The sequence below is a fragment of the Lytechinus pictus genome, chromosome 3 (genome assembly GCF_037042905.1).
Source record: "Lytechinus pictus isolate F3 Inbred chromosome 3, Lp3.0, whole genome shotgun sequence".
Taxonomy (NCBI): Eukaryota; Metazoa; Echinodermata; class Echinoidea; order Temnopleuroida; family Toxopneustidae; genus Lytechinus; species Lytechinus pictus.
Window position 1 is genome coordinate 67,849,925 of NC_087247.1, and position 22,373 is coordinate 67,872,297.

Consider the following 22,373-nt stretch of genomic DNA (forward strand, 5'->3'; position numbering starts at 1 on the left):
TAGTGCCGTGCACTTCTCTGATATTGTTAAATAATTCCATTATCCCTGGTGGTGTTAGAAAATGAGTAAAGGGCAATATATACCCTAAAGTAAAAGTCCGTCCGACATTTCTTATAACCATCAATTTGATTATGATTTATACAAAACAACTTAACAATATAAGATCTTCCGTAATTTATTATACATCAGACGATCTTTAAACTTTGTGAGCATTCTTTTCATTTACTGATGACCAAAACTACACATGCGTCATGTAACTGAACATTGATAAGGGTAGACTGCGTATATACCTCTTATTTTGATTTCTGAAAGTAGCCAAATCGTATTGTGCGTGAGGAATTTTCCATTTGAAGCACTTGGTCATGAATTAAGAAAGCCACTGTGATATTAACTTCTTCCAAGATGCATTATACTAAAATCTAAAAGCATTTTGATGAGGATATTTTGGGAAGTGTGAGTGAACTATATCGGATATCATACCGTTTATTTAGAAAGTATCACGAATCAAATAATCTACGGGGCAACTTAATGGGTGACACGACATTTGTTCCTGCGACAATTGCTCAGTGCTTTATTTCGTCTAAGATGTAGGGTTAGGGTTGCAATATGGTTTAACGTTAGGTTTAGGGTAGGGTATACCCAGGGTTGAAGTGGGTCATTTGATTAGTGTGTGGAATTGAGAGAGGAGCAATTGCCGCTGGAGCAAATGTCGTTGGAGCAAATGTCATGGAACCGGGACATGATAATTGTGTTCGGGAGATGGGTCTTTAATAGTTTCGTCACACCTAGAAATATGCAACTTTAAAAGGAGCTGCTATTCAGTCTTAAACAGGAGTAGCAAATCTTTTGCAGTGAGAGTTTGGATCATCAAGTCCAACGTTCAATCGATTGTATATCTGTTTGAACATACATTCATTGATTTATGTCATTTTCCAATCAATGAAGGACTGAATCAACTATTTTTTTCATTAGTTGATAAAGATATCAATCGATCAATTGTTCATTAGATGAATGAATCAGTGAAACATTTGATTAGTCGGACATTAGATTAGTCTACCGAAAAAAGAAATTATCAATCAATGAGCAAATAAATAAATTAAAAATAATTGAATACTAAATAATTGGTCACCGAATAAATAAATAAATAAAAATCAATCAATCAATTAATCACACTCTAAAAGTATTGAGTAAAAAATCACCCAATATTTGATAAAAAAGGAAACTGCGTTTTTGTTGTGTAAGATTGTGTCCCATCTGACGCAAAATGCAAGTTTTGGGGTAAAATTAAAAGTAAAATTTGGTAAATTTACACAGTATCTGGTACCATTTTACCCTTCAAACATGCATATTCCCTCTTTACCCAATATTTGCTAAACTGTTTTACAGTGCAATTATTTAATCAATCGATCGATCAATCAATCAATCAACCAACCAACCAACCAACCAACCAACCAACCAACCAACCAACCAACCAACCAACCAACCAACCAACCAACCAACCAACCAACCAACCAACCAACCAACCAACCAACCAACCAACCAACCAACCAACCAACCAACCAACCAACCAACCAACCAACCAACCAACCAACCAACCAATCAACCAATCAATCAATCAATCAATCAATCAATCAATCAATCAATCAATCAATCAATCAATCAATCAATCAACAATCGATTGATCAATCAATCAATCAATCAATCAACCAACCAACCAATAATATTGTCATTCAGTATATGTTTTATGCTTCATGTTTCATTCTTTACATAATTAAGATCATTACATGCTAATTCAACATTCAATTAATGTTCATTTTATTTATCATCGTCATCATCATCAGTCGCAGGAGTATCATCATCAGCAGCAGCAGCAGCAGCAGTAGCATCTTTATCATTATAACATTTATACCATTATACCATCATAATCATTTCTTTATTTTTTGTTCTCATTAAAACCATCGTTCTAACCACCACCATCATCATCATCATCATCATCATCATCATCATCGTCATCGTCATTATAAACATCAGCAGAAGAAGAAGTATAGTAACATCGTTACACTAACTGCTCTGCTCAACTTGGTATTTTTTCACCGTGGATGCATAAAAAGGGAAGCAGTAAACAAGCAGCATACAACTTGTTAGTAAAGTTTGGACACATTGATTTCCTTGTGTTAATGCCAGAGCTCAGAGTGCAGATTACAATAGTGATTTATATAGTTGACGTTAAAAATAACAATATAAGTATGGGAAAATGAGAAAAAAATTATGTGAAAGAGAGTTTTAAAGACATTCCATTATAGTGTTTATGCCGTATTATTTACCACACATGGAAATAATTTAAGTCCAAGTCTAAGTTATTGAAAATTCATACATAGATAATATGTTATTAACTTGGAGTCATATTTGAAATAAATTTTAGTAAATATGATAAGTAAAGTGGTAGACATGGTCCTTCAAATCTTACAAGAATGAAAACAGGAGTCTTAGCGGCACATAATACTCTACTGAAATGACTAAACTTAGTAGTAATTATAGCGTGATGAATTATGGGGAAAAGGAATAAGGTTTGAGTTAAACTTAAATGCACGTTGCCAACATCAACTTGATTAGGCATTCAGAAATGAATGTGCGCTTAAGTGTATATTGAATATTTCTAGATTTAGTGGGAAAGAAGCTCATGTAATCCGATCTCCATATGATTTAGTATTGAAGTAGTTTTGAAAGAGGAGATTTCGCTTGGGTATATGGCCCTGGGAAGCGGGGGTGCTGGGGGTGAAGCACCCCCAGCATTTTCCTTGGGGATGCTGCGTGTGTTATTTTCTATAGGCAGCACCCTCCGGAAATCTGGTAGGTATGATAGGCTTATATGACAGAAATGTAATGAAAATGAACGACGTTTTGTAGGAACACCCCTCCCCCACTTCAGAATTATCTTACACAGTGCTTGAAATAGTGCTTAAATTCACTCATATTCAGATCACAATATCAAATATTTTCAGCTCGCGCTTCGCGCTCGCATTACTAATTTTCATAATAAAAAAATGTATTTAGGATGCCCAGATTCTAGGTTTAAATTTAAGAAAGCGCACGCGTGTTTATTCAGATACGCAGTTATAAAAAAAATGCTTAAATTATAAAGTTTCTGATCAGAATATCAAAACTGTTCTGCTCGCGCTTCGCGCCCACATTATTGATGTAGGAATATACCCAATTACCCATTCTTTTCCTCATTTACAAAAAAATGAATAGTGTCCCGTTTTTAGGTCTGAAATCTCAATTTTGTTTCCGCTCGCGCTTTGCGCTCGCATATCAATAATTGTATATACCTATCCTGTCCATGATTAGAAAAGTATGATTAGAAAAGTGCTTATAATGTCCCGTTTTTAGGTCTGAAATCTCAATTTTGTTTCCTTCAATTGTATAGTTATATTCCTACCCTATTCATGATTACAAAAAGTGCTCAGAATTCTGTTCTTAGGTCGGAATGTCTAACATTTTCAGCTCTTCATGGGTAACTGCAAACAGTCCTGATAACAGGTCCCTTTTCGATCAGACCAGAACGTATATTAAAAGTTTCTGCTCGCGCTCGCAGTAATTATTTGTTACATTATATGCATCTTGTTGAGGATCATAAACATTGCTCAAAATGTTCAATCTTCTCGACAAAATAAATGAAATTTCCAAATATTTTAGCTCGTGCTTCGCGCTCACACTATTTAATTCTATATCTACGTTATTTTATAAGATTAAAGCTAAGAAATGACTGTCATATATATATATATATACAGTATATGTGTGTGTGTGGGGGGGTGCCCTTGCATGTATGTATGTGTATAAAAGAACAATGGAAAACTGAATTGTGTCCCCACCTTTGAGGAGAATTTGTAGCCCATGTCAGTAACCCCACTGAAAAAAAAATCGTTCGGGGGGGGGGGTTATATAAATTTGGATTATTTCATATACAGTGACTTTGAATTCTACAATTGAAATAAATTCGCACAGAGAAACTCTTGATTACGTACATTCTCCAAAACGAAAAGCAAAGAAGAAATCTTTTAAGAAACGGTTGAAAATTGACATCAAAATAATTGTTCATCCTGATTATATTAAAGTTATCAATTTGGTATGATTCGAATAACTCAATAATTGTACATCTCAGACGGACTGACCGACACTAACCAGTTATAGAAATATCAAATAACGATAACACAGAAAAAGGTCGATACAAGAAAGATAGATAAATAAGATAATGACATCTTAAAATGTGACTTATTAAAAAAAAATAATGTTCACATTACGAGTTAATCGTGGCACACATTCATTGTTTTTTTTATACTTTATTTCATGAGATATGTAATTTTTTTTCGACATTTAACACGAAGAAAATTCGTGAAGGAATAACAATAGATTACTATAAGACAATTTCACTTATAAACAGAGAAATAAAGTCATCAAAATTACCAAACAAATGAAATATTTCATATTTTACAATTTCCGGAAGAAAATGCGAGTGTTAGACGTCATTGATCCCTTGATTGCATATCGGCTGTAATGAGCATATAACTGGTAATTTGAAAATTGAGCGAAACTTTTTGGTACCATTGATTAATATTTTACATCTTATTTGATATATTGGTGGTCTACTTGTTATTGGGGATGGGTTCTTTCCTTACGGCTTCTTTTCTGATATAAGCTTTACAGGAGGAATCAACATTATTCTGTATGCATCACGGCGTTTAATGCGTGTTTTAACCATAATTCTCTGCAAATGATATTTATATACCCTTTTTTCAAGTAAATGGAATTATAATGCCATAAATAATTTCCGAGGATTGTTTTTTTTTTCAAATTGAAAGTCAACGAGAGTTATTTCTTTCAGTCATCAATGTGAGCTATGATTGTGCCCAACCTATTGAATGATATATCCCCCTTTCAATTCTCGCGCATATACAGTGAGAACAGTCTAGACTTCTCCTAAAATTCATCTATAGAGTACTGATAATGGTTCTTTTTTTTAATAGAACATTTACATAAAGCATCATTCTACTAATATTTGACTACAAATTTCACTGACATTTTGGAAAAGATGTAAATTTTGTAACTTTTTGATAGCTTTCCCATCAGAGCCATTCCGTCAAGACCTGCAGAAGAAAAATGAAGAGAAATTAAATGAGATATTACACTATTTACTAGTTATTTCATATTGAGAGTTTTGCACATCAGCATTGAAGACCACGAAGACCAAGACCACGAAGACCAACAGAAAAAAATCATTTACGTGACACAATTGATAATTTGAAAGCAATTAAAACACCTAATATTCTAACGTCACAGTCAGAGATGATCGCTTGTATTTCTGTGAAAACCCCCGGATGAGGTCCAAACAGACAACATAGCTTTCCGATCAGAAATGTCAACATAAATGGCACATTCCCCATTAGATTCATGTTTATAAGAATAAAATAAACGTATGGGGATCATGAAAATCATTATTTAAATTAAAAAAATGAAAACAGATAACTCTATGACAATATTCAGATTGGCAATCAACACCGCACGATATGATCAATATGGGCACACGATTTCTTGAATGAAGCGTCTGCTTGTAGTCCTCCCATTACTATATCAAGACAATTATTGTCTATTATTACACATGAATATATTTCAATGACGTGGAATCTACACCCTTTGGCTCTAATAAAGACTTTAGAAATGTTCGCCTGCGTTAGGGAGAGAGAGTCTGCATTCGAATTAGATCAACCGCAATAAAGTAATTGAATTATTAAGTAATGCATTTTTCCCAATTTGCAATCGATTCAGCTATTTTCTTTCATGTTGAAAACCTACTGGCTGTTCCTTTCGATTAATCATGATTTTGCTCAACTTGCTATGAACTTGCAATGAATTTAATATTTTCATCTATACGAAAATTGTTATCATATAGAATGTAACTGAAAGATATACGTGAATTGACGCGTAGACAGGCATGTATCATTTTCATGGCATTTAATGATAAAGACACATATGTGATTTTTCAAAATGTTGATGGCATTCACGATATGCCTTTATACCAAATAAAAACTTTTGTTCGATGGCATCTCCATTCATTTGATGTATGATAAAAGAACAAGGCAAGGGAAAGTTTTCATCAAAGTACAATGACCGGGAATTGAACCTGGACTTTCATAGTCAGGGGCCTAGCTAGGCAAGCCGACCGCTGCACCTCCACAATGATGCTTGTGATTATAAACATGATAATACGTTTGGTTTTGCACACACGCCTTGTTTGCAAGGGATGAAACATTCTCCACAGAATACACAGGATAAGTTGCATCGACTTTGATTTTCATAATAGCGAATTATTAAGATACGAAATACAAAGGTTCGGTTATACCCCCCAGCCTACGTCCTTTGAAAAGGGAGAAAGAAGATTTTAGAATAGATGACTGGGTCGTTTTGCTCTATACTATCCCCTTTATTCAATTGAGAGAAAGAAAATGAGGTCAAGGGATTTTAGGTCGTCTTTCCTCGAATCAAAATTCCCTGGTGCTGCCCTGTATATAATAGCGCCATCATTTTGACCGAAAACTTCTTCTTTTCTTTACAATCTCTGTTCTTGTAAGCTTATGATATGCTTGATCGAGGTGTATGTGGGATGTGTGGGGTTGACGCACATGTTTTTACTTTCGTATTCACCTCCTTCTCTCTCCATTTACATCACTCCAGATACTCTCCTACACACAACATCGAAGGTCAATTTCTGAACGGGTGTTATCAATTTCGAAAGGAAGATGTAAGTTGAAAGGAAAATGCACCTTATGGGGACATGAAGATATGCATCCAAGGTTGAATATGGATGAGATCGGTGTATAAATTGCGGTTGGCGTCAGATCAGTTTTGATTCAAAATGTTCAGCAAAAACTCACTTACTGCGACATCAAACGATGATTTTGCAATATTTATATATACATATTCGTCTTAAGCGGAATTACAGGATCCTTTGACACACGAAGAGTAGTTGAATTTATTTTGTAAAGATTCATTTAAGCAGTTATGGCATTTTGAATATTACAACTTACAGTTTTAATGTTTAAATTGGTTATATTCTATCATTTAAAATAAATTCATGTTAAAAGGGAAAATAAATTGAACGATGTATGCCTTTCGACGTCTAAAACCTGCACGAATTAACATAAGACGTTCAGAGCTTCCAAATGACGTATGAAAAAAAACACGCATTTTGAGAACAAGATCATTGTAAAGAATGACCTTGGCCACTACGTGCTTTTTCTTACAATTTGTAATCGGGTTTGATCAAATTAATAGGTATGTCAAAGGGTTTCAGACCCTGCCATGTGATCAAATTTGGCCTTATTTGTTAAAGTGATGAATTTAGAGCCAGCATATAAGCCCTAAAATTAAGTTAACGGATTGTTAACCACTCTTGGCGCCAATATTAGCAACTGAAACTCCATTAAATAAAAAGGCATTTAACATAGTTGAATCGTACCTCGAATTTATACGATGAAAAAGGTGTAAATGAAACAGGTGTATATGGTGTGCTGAACGGGGGAAGTGCTAATTTGCAGGGATAAATAATGAAGTAAATTCAGCGTATATTTGTTTTCTTTTTATTTACCAAAATCCATTTATTACAACGGTATATTTGGATACATTTCCGTGTAATCGATTTTCATGAAGTTTTAATGATAACTGCCCAATTCCAATTCAGTGATATATAGTCCTGTATCATAATACTCGTAATTCTATATGTTACGTGTACATATTAAAATGTCTTTGTTTGCCCATTTTCTTACAAGACTGTATGATATTTTGTATGTTTTCTTGGAATTGAATCAACGTTGAATAATACCGAATTTTAACCAATTTGAATGACGCGTGTAATTAAGTTAAGATGAAAACAGTGATATTTCAAAACATGTGATTTATATTGCTTCGGTACACGTATATACAGTACGTATCAAAAAAAGTTTACACTTTGAAAAAGCCCTGGGAAATAAAAAATATACAACATGTAGGTAATTTTTTCACATATAATCTTGGGTTTGGGTCTCATCTATCCAATGAAACTAAAAGTTTTGACAGAATGTTACACTTGAGTGAGCACTGTCTATTTTTGTAAAGCTCGCAGAAATCTGTTTCCGCAGAAATGCTTGTTTTCATGCTGTGTCAAGGGGAAAGGGCGAAATCAAACTTACCCTGCGAAACATTTCTCATACATTTCCCTTCCACTTTTAGTCAATTGAAATAAAACGAATACATTCAAGCATTTTGTAACAATTTTGCAACCCAAATTGAAATTTCAACACTTAATAAGCACAACCTTTACCCTTTTTGTGCCAGCTGGATGTGAGGACATAACTGAATCTGAACAAAAGTTTATATCAGACATCTCCAGCATTTTTATCATTTAAAGTGGGTTTACATTTCATTTTTCATTTAATACTTGTTTCTCCACACTTTTTCCAAGCTTGACAATGATTAACAAAATGAAAATCAAGCCTAAACCATTTCATGTAAATCACATCTCAGTGTATAGCAAATATCGTCACGATGGCCTCGGTGTGTGAGGGAGTGGGGTGGGGCACAATGCACTCTTCGAAGTGTTTTGGGCAAGGAAACAAGTTAAAAAAGATAAAGATGTCTTCAAATAAATTTTACTAGCTAAATTCCATGTGTTCTTCATGGTTAAGGTCTACTTTTATTGTCATAACTATTTCAAAGTTCTGCGCAAATCCTTTTTCACTAACTTTTCAAAAGTAAGTGGTGCTCACTCAAGCGGAAATATTTTTCGACAGTTATATTGTCATTTGCTTAGATGGATCTGTACCAATGTTAAAATGTGGAAAAATCTTCGGGATATTACAAATGTATAATTTTACAGGATTTTTTCTAAGTGTAAACTTTTTTTGATACGCACTGTATAGTCGTATATAGTGACTTGCACTGAACATAAACAAAATCGGTTGTAAGTTTTCAATTTTCATGATGAAATGGATTTATGCACTGAAACATAACAGGATGTAATGCCCTATTCAAATGAGTCCCCATTAACACAGTTTTCACGACCATTTAAAATGTTAATTCTGACCTGCATGACTTGTTCCCTGCCTTCCTCAGATAGAGCATAATATAGGGGATCAATCACACATTTCTTTGACAGAACCTGGAAAAGGGTTTAAAAATAAGATACAAAAAACGGAGTCATTATATCATGATTAATAGTTTGACATTTTTGCATTTAATTGAGCATTAATAAAAACATAATTATATATCATGAACAAATTCTGGTGCTTTGAAACATATGATAATATGCGATACATAAACAAATATCATTATTGATATAGTAATCATTGTATGTCTGTGTACGTAAGAACATGAACCTACATATAATTTGTTTACTGTAATACTCAACTATACCAAAGTGATCTATGATTTTAATTCAGATTAAAAAAAATGTTTTTGTCTCCATGTATATCCCTTTTGTAAAACAAATCATAAAAATTATCATAAATAGAAACAGTCCAATTGGAAGCTGGGGTTATAATTATTATGATCTAATTATATGACTCCTCTGATAGTGACCAGTTTGTTGCACCGTGACTGTTACAAAGACAGGCGTCCCCGGCAAGCTACACATCCGATTTTTGATTGATCATAATTCAAGTTTATCTATAGGAGAAACCGCTGGGTACGGTCACAGAGACAGGGCAAGCCCAGAGCAATCGGTCGTTGTATTGCTTGAGCTTGTCGGTTCTAACAGTTCTGACCGATCAATTCTGCGTCACTCTTCTTGCTCAACATAGCGTGAATTTTCAAATTCATATCGGACAACAAAGCAAAGAAGAACCAATCAAATTTATGGCGACATAAATATAATATCAATATTCATATGCATATGTTGAAAAGGAAATAACTGATAAATCTGGTTTCTTTTTTTTGTAGACGCACTGTACATTATAATGATAGCTGCTCTACGATATCTCCATTAACCAACACCAATCACAAATTATATTGACTGAGAGCTTAGATCACATGAGCAAGTTATATGTTTTTTAATTGTATATAAGAGCAATAAGATCACTTTCAGCATCTTTCAATAAAGAATAAACTTATCCTGAAGTCTGTTTCTTTATAATTAAACTATGGGTAGCAATCCAAGGGGGACGGAGAGTGTCCTCACCCCCAGAATTTCGAATTTTTCTACAGCAAAAGAGCATGGAGAGGGTCGTCTCGCCCAGGGGCGGTTCCAGAATTTTCCAAGGGGGAGGTATTATTTACATACAAATATTACCAAGCCCCCCCGAAAAAAAGGTATTCACTCCCAATTAATGGTGATTTATGTAAGAAAAAAAGTAACAAAAAAAAAAAAAAAAAAAACAGGGCTTGCACTACAAAATGGATGTCATTTTATGGCAGGAAAAATTTGACAAGCAAAAAGAAAGTCTTCAATTGCATGCGCATTTCCCCTAAAAAATATTGGTTATGCTTTTCAAAGGGAGGGGGTGGCACGGGTAGGATGTTCCTCCATCTGAATACGCCGCTGGTCTGCCCCCACCCCGATCAAATAGTTCTTGTCTCTTTGCATGATAAGCTCCTCATACACATTCATAAGTGAAAATACAAAAACGGGGTGGCAATTTAAGCTTACAAAAGTAAAGAAAACAATTTACAATGTAGACGACTGTAGAGAAGCTATTCATCCAGTGCGCTTCGTATATGATTACCCACCTGCTTTGAGAACAATATACTCCCAAGGATCGATTTTTTTCACCCATGACTGATTAGAAATATTCAAGACATTTTGATATAAATCAGTAGAGACAAATTTACAAAATAAAGAATTCTAACAACACGATAAGATCAACATTAAGTTGGTTAACCTGGTTATGATTTCTGGCAACTTGCTTGCTAAAAAGTCTGTCTGCATGATTCTTTGATATTTTAAGATATGTTTACTCTGGAGAAAATAGCAGTGAGAACAATGCACAACGCTAACATTCTCTCATACATTTAACTATCCGCAGAATTATTCCACTCAGCAATTGACATTAGAATTGACAAGCTGAGTGCTCAAAATCTCACTCCAATCTCTCCAATCTTATTATCCGATTGAAATTTTACACCAAGTAGTATAATTCATGTAAGAATATATCGCTACGACAAGACCAGTTACATTTTAGCCTATGAATCAATCCGCTTTCCATATCTTTACAAGTTGCTCACAGTAGTTATGTGAAAAATTTGATATGCAGTAAATGTTAATTTATGAGAATGAGAGGTTGGTGAACAAATCCAGAACAATGAAAGAGTTATTCTCGAAGAGAAAATTCTGGAATGATGCAAGTAAAAAAATATTTTTTTTTAATGCAGAAACATTGTTATTAGTCATATTTGATAATTGTTAAAAACTTGTTTAAGTTATATATTTTCGTTATATCCGTGTCATAAAAAAGGTGATAAAGGAACATACTATCGTGTTTTTTTTATGCACTGTAATATGAAAGCCAAAAATGGAGTCAAAGATTACTTTGATGATATCCTGCAGTTTCTTCCTTGTTCATTTACGAAGTATTATACGTTAAAATTGATTTTTTTCCCCCATCATTTCCATAGTTCAGTCATAGAGCTATTAATAGCTCCATGGTTCAGTTCAATGTAGAATATTATTCGCGCTTCCAAATGCATAATTTTTGTAACCATATTGAGCACACTTTACACTGTTTATATACAATACTTTCAAGGAGTATTTATTAATACAACAATTTTCTTGCAATCTCTCAACGAAATCGGGTCATTTCTATGCGTATGATTTTTTGCCTGCAGAAAATAATTTTAAATCGGGAAAAGTTTGCAAAATATGTGTCTCATGAGAGACGTAATTTCAACATCTGTACTTTCACAAGAAAGAACCCGCGAGATCTGAATTACATTGCACCACTTTTTTATTGCTAATTTATTCTTTTTTTAAAGAGAGCAACGGGCAAGATATTAAGGGATTTTAAAAAAATGTTTGAAATGGTAAGGGTAATAGTGAACAAGTTTAAATGTACCTATGATAATTATGATACCTATTGAAATCTTCTTAAGGAATTTCAAACTTTTATTTTAGATTGTGAATTGTAAATTTGATATTTTCAGGTTACAGATTTGCATTACAAAAAAAAAACGTAAATCGAAAAAAGGAATCGAAATTTCAAATAGAAAGAAAACGCAGTCATGTATTTGATTATAAGTAACTATAAATAGATATTTTCCACAATACGTAGTCTTTTCATGTTTAGTTCAATTTAATTTGCTTCAAATTTGCATGATTGACACGAAGGCAGTAATCTTTTGGTTGTGTGCGACATTTTGACATCGAGTGTAAGATAAAAGAAAACGAATGAAATATATTTTAAAAGAGGATGGAAATGTATACAATATTTGAAAAAGTGAAAAATAGGCCTACTTTATTTATCATCATATAAGTGAAAAGGAGTCATACAATAAAAACAGAGAGAAAGAGAGATAAGAGATAACATTAAAGACGATAAATAGAAAGAATTGCTAAAGAAAATAAGGTAAAATGAGCTGGAAATAAAATATTGTCTTACAGATGGGTTATTCTCATTGTTGATATCCTGTACTTCTTCAGATTCGAATCCTCTCTTACCTGCCAAAAAAGTTGAAATAAAATAAACAATATGCAAACATCACATATATATTTCATAAGTATAGGCTTTGGTCAATGTCGTTTGTCTCTCATCTAAATAAATCATACCCTCATTTTTGAGTGGTTAATCATCTTCTTCTCCCACAGTCTATCTTAATTGTCATTTCAATTTAAATGTGTTATCTGTATAATAAACAATCAAGTATCACCATCTACACGATTGTCTGTTTATTGAGTTGGGTTTATATGAACTAAGCTTTTGATGATAAAATAACGATTTAATGCACAAATGCTTATTAATCTGTATAATTTTTACGCATCTTTGGTGACCGGTAAGAACCGAGGGAGGGGGGAGACGGGGGTGGGGGATGGAGGGGTTTTAAGTTTATGTGATGGGGAGGTAATGAGACAATATACGTGCACCACTATCTAAGTAGTTATGAATATGGACCATGACAATATTACATGTACAAAATTATTACGGTTATTATAGGTGTTCTTGTTTTCATTTTAATCGTGAATCTTAAAATAAACCTAAATGATTATGATATTACGTGTCATTGTCCTATACATAAGTATATTACTTATATCATTATTCTAAATCAATTACTTTGATAAACTTTACTCAACTAGGTATTTTACTTACTGTTATGATATTGAATTACAGATTGTGGTCAAGGTCTATACTTTTACATCCATAGATAACACAGATACTACTATAGCAGATGCCATCGTATAGTATTGTTAAACAGAAAGATTTTGACAAGGTTATTGAAAGGATGTCCATTATCCTTTTTTGTCTTCGTATTTGATTTCCGCTTTGCATGGAAACATCTGCCTACCCGTGATAGGTCGTAGTGATATTATAATAACCCATGATAGTGATTCAGAATAAGTTTAAAGAACGTATCTACTTTTATTTGGTTGTAGGGAAATAGCGATACTCTTACAAAACGTGAGAGCAATAATAAATATTGTTGATGGCAAGATTTTCGTAGCTCGCAAGCACTCATGTCTTATACTTGTTTTGTAATCTCCATGCCATTTTTAACCACACGATAAAATTGGGAAATGTACTGCGTATACGTTAATATAAATAAAATAAATGTAATAAATATAAATAAAAACGGTTTTCCCCACATAAAAAAGGTATAGGAAACGACCCTAAATCACGTTGAAAGAACATCTCATAGTTTGCAACCGTAGCTTTGCCGAATTCGTTGGTATATTTTCGTATTTGTAAAAAGAAGCGATTTCTCAGTACCGATACAATTATGAACTTGATGATGACGGATGCTATGGAAAGATTTCAGAGGGCGCTTCTGGTCGCTTTGCCCTTTGTAACCCGACATAGCAGCACAGCGACTCGGACGCGCCTTCAGATCTCTTTCACGTCGAATCGAACGCTGAATGGATACAAACACTCTTTATACATACCCTATTTCCCTATTTTTTGTATTCTCCTTCTCGCATTTTCCCTCCTCCTCCATTTTTATCTCCTTCGTCTACTTCTTCTTTTTCTTCTTCTATTTTTTCTTATGTTTGTACCTCCTCCTACGTCTCATCCCATGTTTGATCATCTCGTGATAGTGTTACTCCTCTTTCTCCCTTGAGTTTTACTTCATGAATCTGAGTATTCACCCAAATGTTATTGTCTCTTCTTATATTTTAATTATATTATAATTTAAGGTGGTTCACTGACCAGTTGCCCATCTCATTTTATCTCAAATAATATCCATCGGGCAAATATAAGACAGAATGCGTTATTTTTAAAAGCTGCACGAAATTTTCCTTTTTAAAATGTTTTCTTTCAAAAAGTCATTATATCTTAAATTTGTTTCTAATCACCATTATAGTTTACTGGCAGCTGATCCCCTTGTAATACTTAAGTAGGGTTTCATTTTTCTTAGAATATTTTTACAAAACAAAGAGTCTGTGTGAGCGTACACATTAGCTTTATTATCATTACTATTATTTATTGGTATATATATATACATATATATATATATACATAAAAATTGATTAGCAGCACATGCTGGAAGGGTCAATTTACAAACAAAATCATGAAGCACAATATAACAAAGCAAATGAAGGAAAACGTAATGACAGTATTCTATACCAAACTTACTTACTATTATCTTACTTCATGTGATCGCTGACGATGACTCACAAAGTAAAATATATATTTATAAGCTACAATTTAAACACTCTCCTTTTCATTAGACACAGATTTTTGTTCTGTAGAGCTTGAAGCCAAAATCTCATCTCTTATTTTAATCTGAAATGTTGATCTTAATAGTTAAAATCGTACATCTATATCCCATCACTTATTCTTAATTATAAATCAACGCATGCGATTGATTATTAATCTAGATTATGGATTATGGAATTCACATTTAGTTCATCAGCATGCATCTTTGAAAAGAAAACTTAATATTTGAGTAAATAACAAAATCATTATAAATTATTATCTTTTTCCTCGTTTTCTTTCAAAGAACCCAAAAAGATAAGTGTTTACCATCTATTCCCCTGTTTGACGCTTATACGACTATAAAAATAGAAACATGTTAAATCTTTATGAATGTGAAGAAAGCTATTCTTGATTTTTTTTTTTTTTTTTAGAATGGGAGGATGACTCTCTCCATTCAGATTTTGGCACAATCATTTCATTTATATTCCATTTCATATTCGTGATTTACTTGGATGACGATCTATGACCAGTGGTCCTTTTCCCAAGCCAGCTGCATGCAGTGTTGGATCGAAGTAAATTCATGGCGAGCAAAAATGAAATACTCTCAAGGCGTAGATAGTAAATGACTTAGAGGTAACAGTATCATAATGGCAATGAAATCGAAACGGGTGAACAATAAAGCTAATGTAATTTGGCAAGCAAGGCAAGACCATCCTACTTACCTAAAGGCCGAGTACAGATATTTTTGCAAGTATCCATGTGCGAGATGAGATATTCCTTGTTTACTGAACACTGTCTGCAGTCTGTGAGAGGGGGGGGGGGGGGGTAATGGAGAAATATCCCTTCTAATTAAATCAAAATATTTGTTTTTAGAAAAAAAAGATAGAGACTCGGGATAAGTGTAAAATCGTAAAAAGTATCAATAAAATATGGTCTTGATGCAAACTTCAATTTTATTGTGAATATACGAACACATGTGGAACAAATCTTTATCTCGCAGTATTTAATAATAGGATTAATTTACATAACATCATAAACAACGATCTTCTTTAATATGGTTAATTTTCATATTTTCTTTCTTTAGTTTTTATTGATTAACACAAGAATGGGAGGATGACTCTCTCCATTTATATTTTGGCACAATTATTTCATTTACACCGTTCCAATTTATATCATATTCGTGATTTTCTTTGATGTCGATCAATGACCAAAGAAAAATCAACAACAATTATACATCTATTTAGCAAACATATGAAACATTAATGTAACATTTCCATCTCTAACTCAAGGGGAAAGCGGGGGGGGGGGGGGGGACTTAATGCAATGCTAATTCAGACATTTGTATACCAATGCACAACATTCCTTCATATTGTTATGTTTTTTTTTTCAGTCTAGATTTCAATGATTCATACATGAATCATCTAAATGCTTCATAATATAGAAAAGGATGTTAAAGATTGTTTTATTTTTCATCCAGTTTTGTAATGTCTAGATAGTCATCTAAAATACACTTTGGAACTACCTTTTTGCCTAAAAGCATGAAAAGAGGAAATGAAAGTCAAAGTCAAAGTGAGCTGGTGTTATTTCTTTCTGTGATATTGTAACGAGTTGTCTGAACATTCCACCGGAATATTCATTAAAAATCGACAGGTATTTAGATGGGTATAGCAAGAATAATAGCAACAGCTTTAAGCAATGTTACCAATCATTGCGATGGGAAAAATACATTCACGTATAGTGCTTTCATCATGTATTTCCACCTACGTATTTCCACTCTCTCTCTCTCTCTCTCTCTATATATTTTTCTTTATTTTTATCCATCCATATACTAATCAATCTGTTTTTATCTATCTATCTATCTATCTATCTATATATCTATCTATCTATCTACCTACCTACCTATCTTCATCTATATCTATCTATCTATCTATCTATCTATCTATCTATCTATCTATCTATCTATCTATCTATCTATATATCTATCTATCTATCTATCTATCTATCTATCTATCTATCTATCTATCTATCTATCTATCTATCTATCTATTCATTTATCTACATATTAATATTTTTGTCTATCTATTTATGTCTGTCTATCTATCTATCTATCTATCTGTCTATCTCTATCTGTCTATCTATCTATCTTTCTCTTTGCCTGTCTGTCTATCTATCTATCTATCTATCTATATATCTATCTATCGAGTTACCTTCCTAATAATATATTGCTTCTCCAATTAGCCCATTGCATTTGTCTTTATCTCCTAATATGTTTTTATTCCATCTCTCTCTGAACCTCTTTTCACGTTCAATTGCTACCTAGTTCATTTTCTAAAAAGCCGAAGTTAAGAAAGGGAGAGAGAAAGAGAGAGCGAAAGGAAGAACGAAAGAAAGAGAGAGGAGGAGAGGGAGAGGACCAGGGGTAGATGGGAGAGAGGTGGGGAGGTGCATGACAGAGGAGCAAGGAAACAAAGAAACTTATGAACAAAGAGTAATATAAGACTTATGAATTTGCGCTTCTGAGTTTTAATGATAGCGATTTAGATTAACAGCATGAGATCATGTAGTTTCTATCAGCATGATCATCACATCCCATGACGGTATATCTTCTCGTTTTACACTAACTCTATATCCACCTACACCACCAAACTCTCGATAACCCGTCAAAAGGAATTATCCATACATGTATGTCATCTGTTACTTTATTTCCATTATTTACGGGAACTCCCCCAATGATAACACATGCTAGGTCTCTATGAATACAATACTATAATTACTGGGTTAAAGGAAAACGTGTATCAAGCTGAAATAGAACGAGATGAGAGAGGATTCGAAGTGTTCTCACAAAACATGGTTAATTATACTCTAATCAACGCTTAATGGGCATAGGACGGGTTTTCATTCCAGTTATATTATATTTTCTGATTACACGTTAAAAACGTCACCTATACATTCTTTTACCCTTCAATCTCTTTTTAGATACACTTTTAGGTGTTATACACGTATAGATTCTACTTTCACACTTCAGTTTCCCCTTTTAATTAATACATTCGAAAACGCTAATCATTTTTCTAATAATGGGGCATGTTATGTAATATAATTATTAATTATGTTAATATAAAATTAATAGGTATATATATTTTTTTACTTTCATAACTCCTTTTAAAAATGAATGCAACACATTGCAGCAAACATTTTCACTTTACAATTTTACACTTGACTTATAACACAAACACTTGACATAAACTAATGCGGTAGATACAATGTAGATGAATGATTTACTTTACTTACTTAAACCACTCTTTTTGTCTGCATTCCTGTATCTGATGATGTCCATTTGATTGAGGAGACCGCATGTCGAGTATTCAACAACAATCATAAGGCACGCAACCATAAGCCAAATCTGTACCCCACTCAAATGCCTGGATTCGGACATTCTCTGAGAAAACGAATGTTAAACTCAAAGAAGATAAAACTTCTTTAATTACTGCTTGCCTAAACCTAATACTTTGACAAAACTAGATTGATGTTCGTACATGAAAGTTTGATGGGAAAAATACTACAAATCTTGTTGATACCAAGTAGAGAAAGATGTGTTGAGATATTGAGTGAATGCCCTATAGATAATGTCGGCAATTTTTACTCCACGCGTTAAAGAGCAGGTGATAGCTAAAAGCAATGCATTTGCTTGAGAGTTGAAGACTTTAGATTGTAACGAATACGGGATCCTTTCTCTAGATTCCAATTATAAGACGCCTTCCAATTTCAGATGTCGAACAACTTTTCGTGTATCTCAGATCTGGAAAGTGATCCTACCATTTGATAGGTGGGAATCTATAGCACTTTTATGTCAAAATAGAAAGTATGCTGGGTATGATATCTATAGGGAAGTAGATTGGCGGTCTTCACAGGAAATTCGTGACATAAAAGGCGGGCAATATCGATGTTTATTATGGCACAACCAATAGTGTTAAAAGAAATATAAAAGATTCTCATGAATATCTATCGGTTGATTCCATGTCATTTACTAAAAGAGGCGGGACTTAAAGAGATCGTCATATTGTTTTGCTCATATGCCTATTAATAGATGTTACATGACGACATTTAGCGTCACAGGACTGGACAAAATATATATGTCCTCACCTTAAAGCCCTCATCAATAATGTGTTTACAATTTTCCACTCATCTCAAATACACAGAAACTAAAAACATGTTCCTGAGAAAAAAAGTTCTTATTTTAAATTTCTAACAAAGGGCCATTTGAGTTGATTGTGTTATGTATGGTGACACGTAATTTGCTCCTGCGACAGTTTCGGGCTTAATTTCGTCCAAGATGTATAGGGTTAGGGTTGCATTAGGGTTGAATGTTAGGTTTAGGGTAGGGTATAGTGTTAAACCCAGAGTTGAAGTTAGCAATGTTATGTATATCATAAAGAACACTATTTCAAGTAATATCATAATAATAATATTTGAAATTTATATAGCGCATAGTAGTCAAAAGACTCTCTATGCGCTTTACAAAATATATCAAATTACTGAATTATACATTAAACCTAAACCTTAAGCCGAAAATATGTCATACAAATTAGAACAAATTAAATCAATACATAAAAGTTTCATAACTAATGAAAACTGACAATATTTAACAACAGCATACTATGTTGAACATTATAAACATTATTTTAAAAATAAGTAAATTTTAATAATAGATTTAAATATGGAGAAGGATAGTGCAGTTCTAATATTTATCGGTAGAGAATTCCAGAGTACAGGGGCAGAAAATGAAAGGGCTCTTTGACCATATGTATTTGCATTTGTGGAGGGAAAAGCGAGAAGATGATTTCAGGTTACGTCTTGGTTTATACGGTTCTATACGAGTTCTGATATATGAAAGGTGATTTCCTTTATACTTTTCTTGGAATTTTTTTTCTGGGTAATACAAAGTTTACAGATAGATATCAAGATCATGCGCAGTGGTCTTTTCTTGGAGAAGGAGGATTGCAGAAATATATTCAATATTGGAGGAAGCACGATCGTGAGCGAACGAAACAAACGAATATGAGCCCGAGCTGTTTGGAAACAAGACTGTTATTTTAATTAATGTGAATTTCTAGGAAATTATTAATAAGAAATCAATTAGCAAGAAAAATAACAAAAGAATAATTCTTTCAATAAGAGCATGAATGGATCAGGAAGGAGGATTTATTCCATTTTCTCAATTAGAAATCCTCATGTGGCGTCCCAAACCATAATGGGTTGAAGTATATTTTACTTCTTGTAAATGTTTGATTTGATTTACTATTTAGATTATTGTGTGGAGACCTAAAAATATCTTGTCCCACTTATGGGCACAAAAGGTATATTTTACTTATGATTTTTTTTTTTTTTTAATTTTTTTTTTTCGTTTGATTATTTTTAACGATAAAGAAACATATATACATTTTGTACATTCATATCTACCATAGATATGACCTAAACACAATATACATGTATTGAATCTCTCTTCACATATCTATATATCAGCCTACTCAGCAACGTAATTCAGAAGCTCGACTTGATTGATTGTTATTCTATCTCGCCTTTCCTTCTAGTTTCGAATGAGTTTGTCTGTTTTATTATTTTGAAATGGCTGAATGGATCAAATAAATAACAATTATGATATGATGATGGGAGGCAGTCGATGCTCTGAAGAGAAAAACCCTTAAAAACAACATTGATTGAAACTTTATATACATTTCTTCGCAAAATATTATTTCCTTGACTCTTTGATGAATGTTGCTGTAACAACAAGACATCGCCACTTCCCTGTGTAATATTTCATCGGTATATGATCGGAAAGATTACGCGAAATGGAGGAAAGTGGGCTGTCTTTTTCAATATCCGTTATTCTTTTACCTCATGATCAACAACGAATGCTATATACTGACTACTTTAAAGATTGGATGGGTTTTCTCTTCATTTGAAATATAATATGGAAGTTAATTTAATAGGAAAATATACATATACATCTCCCGATGTGTTCATACTATTAAACTCAGCTATTCTCATACATGTAAGTAATTATGCCATAAAGGTAGGGTATTATACACTAATATAGATTCGCTGGGACGATTTTATTCATTATGTTCAGTATGATGTCATCAATAAGAAGGAGATCATGATCTGGGCAATTGTTGATGAAAAAGTTTTTTGGTTGATATCATTGTATGAATGAGATCGTGACATGGGTAATAAGACTGTTGAACCAATCCATGTTGGTCATTATCCTATTCATACGGTAGACTGAATCTTTGAGGCTGTTCTCACTACGTTCCTAAAAATAGTCAAAGCGGTCTTGGAAGCGATCTTCCAAACCAGTTTGGAAAACCACCTCATCGAGGCCGTTCTCATTACGCTTTCTAAAACTAGTTTACTGGAAACCGATTCAGGAAACCGCTTTGGAAGATCGCTTTGCTAGCGTTCTCACTTGATCACACGAAAGTGGTTTTCAAAATCACTTCACGTAAAGCGCTCTTGTTGCTATGGAAACGCTCTCAGTGGGGTGACACGTTTCGCGCGAAATTCGAAACCGCAGCATAGGCATTCTACACCTGTCGTGTGGAGTAGCGCGCTCAAAATGTGCGAAGATCGCTTCCCGAAGAACGGTTGTGTCCCCACTTACGCTAAAACCACTTTAACGAGGCAAAGCGATCTTGAAATCTACATCGCGAGGTGGTTTTCCAAACTGGTTTGGAAGATCGCTTCCAAGACCGCTTTGACCGTTCTCACTACGCGTTAAACTAGTTTCCACTAAACTAGTTTCCAGTAAACTAGTTTTAGGAACGTAGTGAGAACAGCCTCGAGAGCGTTTCCATAGCAACAAGAGCGCTTTACGTGAAGTGATTTTGAAAACCACTTTCGTGTGATAAAGTGGGAACGCTAGCAAAGCGATCCTTCAAAGTGGTTTCCTGAATCGGTTTCCAGTAAACTAGTTTTAAAAAGTGTAATGAGAAAAAAACAAACCACGAGCGTGCTTGTTCCTGCCAACTTTTCTTAACATCGATGGATGCACATTCGAATGATTCTCAGTATCTCACACTGACATGACTGATGAGTTGATAACGTGTATGAATAATTAAAATCAATTAAATATGTCATATAATTGGTAAAAGCCAATCATTTTTTCTTAAATTGAATTCTATTGTTTCCTTTGTTTGTGGGAGAGCATTTATTTTTAATGAATATAATGATGACTATTTAGTATGTAGTTAGAACCTGTCTAAAGATTTAATGTTGGAAACTGAATACTTTTTATTTGTTTTTATTTGTTTATTCTTCCGGAAAAAATAATATTCTACATGTAAAATATTTAACATCCTCTCTTTGTATTTTCTTGTTTGAAAAAAAGAAAGAGAATTTTAACACCTATTTTACAAATTTAATGATTGTGAATTAGGAAAGCGACAAAGATTATTTTCCTTAAAAAATGTTGGCCCATTTTTTCGTACTTGATAAGTGTTAAAGACA

The 22,373-nt window shown here is 33.4% G+C and overlaps 1 protein-coding gene across 1 annotated transcript; it reads right to left on the reverse strand.

Moving 5' to 3' along the window:
- Positions 1-1,800: 1,800 nt before the first annotated feature.
- LOC129256139 (uncharacterized) lies at positions 1,801-18,833 on the reverse strand. The gene is made up of 5 exons (XM_054894414.2): positions 18,159-18,833; positions 15,593-15,673; positions 12,621-12,679; positions 9,116-9,190; positions 1,801-5,144 (listed from the first exon to the last, which is right to left on the reverse strand). The coding sequence occupies exons 1-5, from the start codon at positions 18,301-18,303 to the stop codon at positions 5,124-5,126; spliced, it is 381 nt and encodes a 126-aa protein (XP_054750389.1). The 5' UTR covers positions 18,304-18,833; the 3' UTR covers positions 1,801-5,123.
- Between the last annotated feature and the right edge of the window lie 3,540 nt (positions 18,834-22,373).

What these genes read in the sequence shown, in the direction of transcription:
- LOC129256139 (XM_054894414.2), bottom strand. Translation starts at nt 18,303, where the DNA reads ATGTCCGAATCCAGGCATTTGAGTGGGGTACAGATTTGGCTTATGGTT. An exon ending in TATCTGTACTCGGCCTTTAG is followed by an intron (nt 12,680 to 15,592) that starts GTAAGTAGGATG and finishes CTTTTTTGGCAG; the next exon opens with GTAAGAGAGGATTCGAATCT. An exon ending in ACAATGAGAATAACCCATCT is followed by an intron (nt 9,191 to 12,620) that starts GTAAGACAATAT and finishes ACCCTTTTCCAG; the next exon opens with GTTCTGTCAAAGAAATGTGT.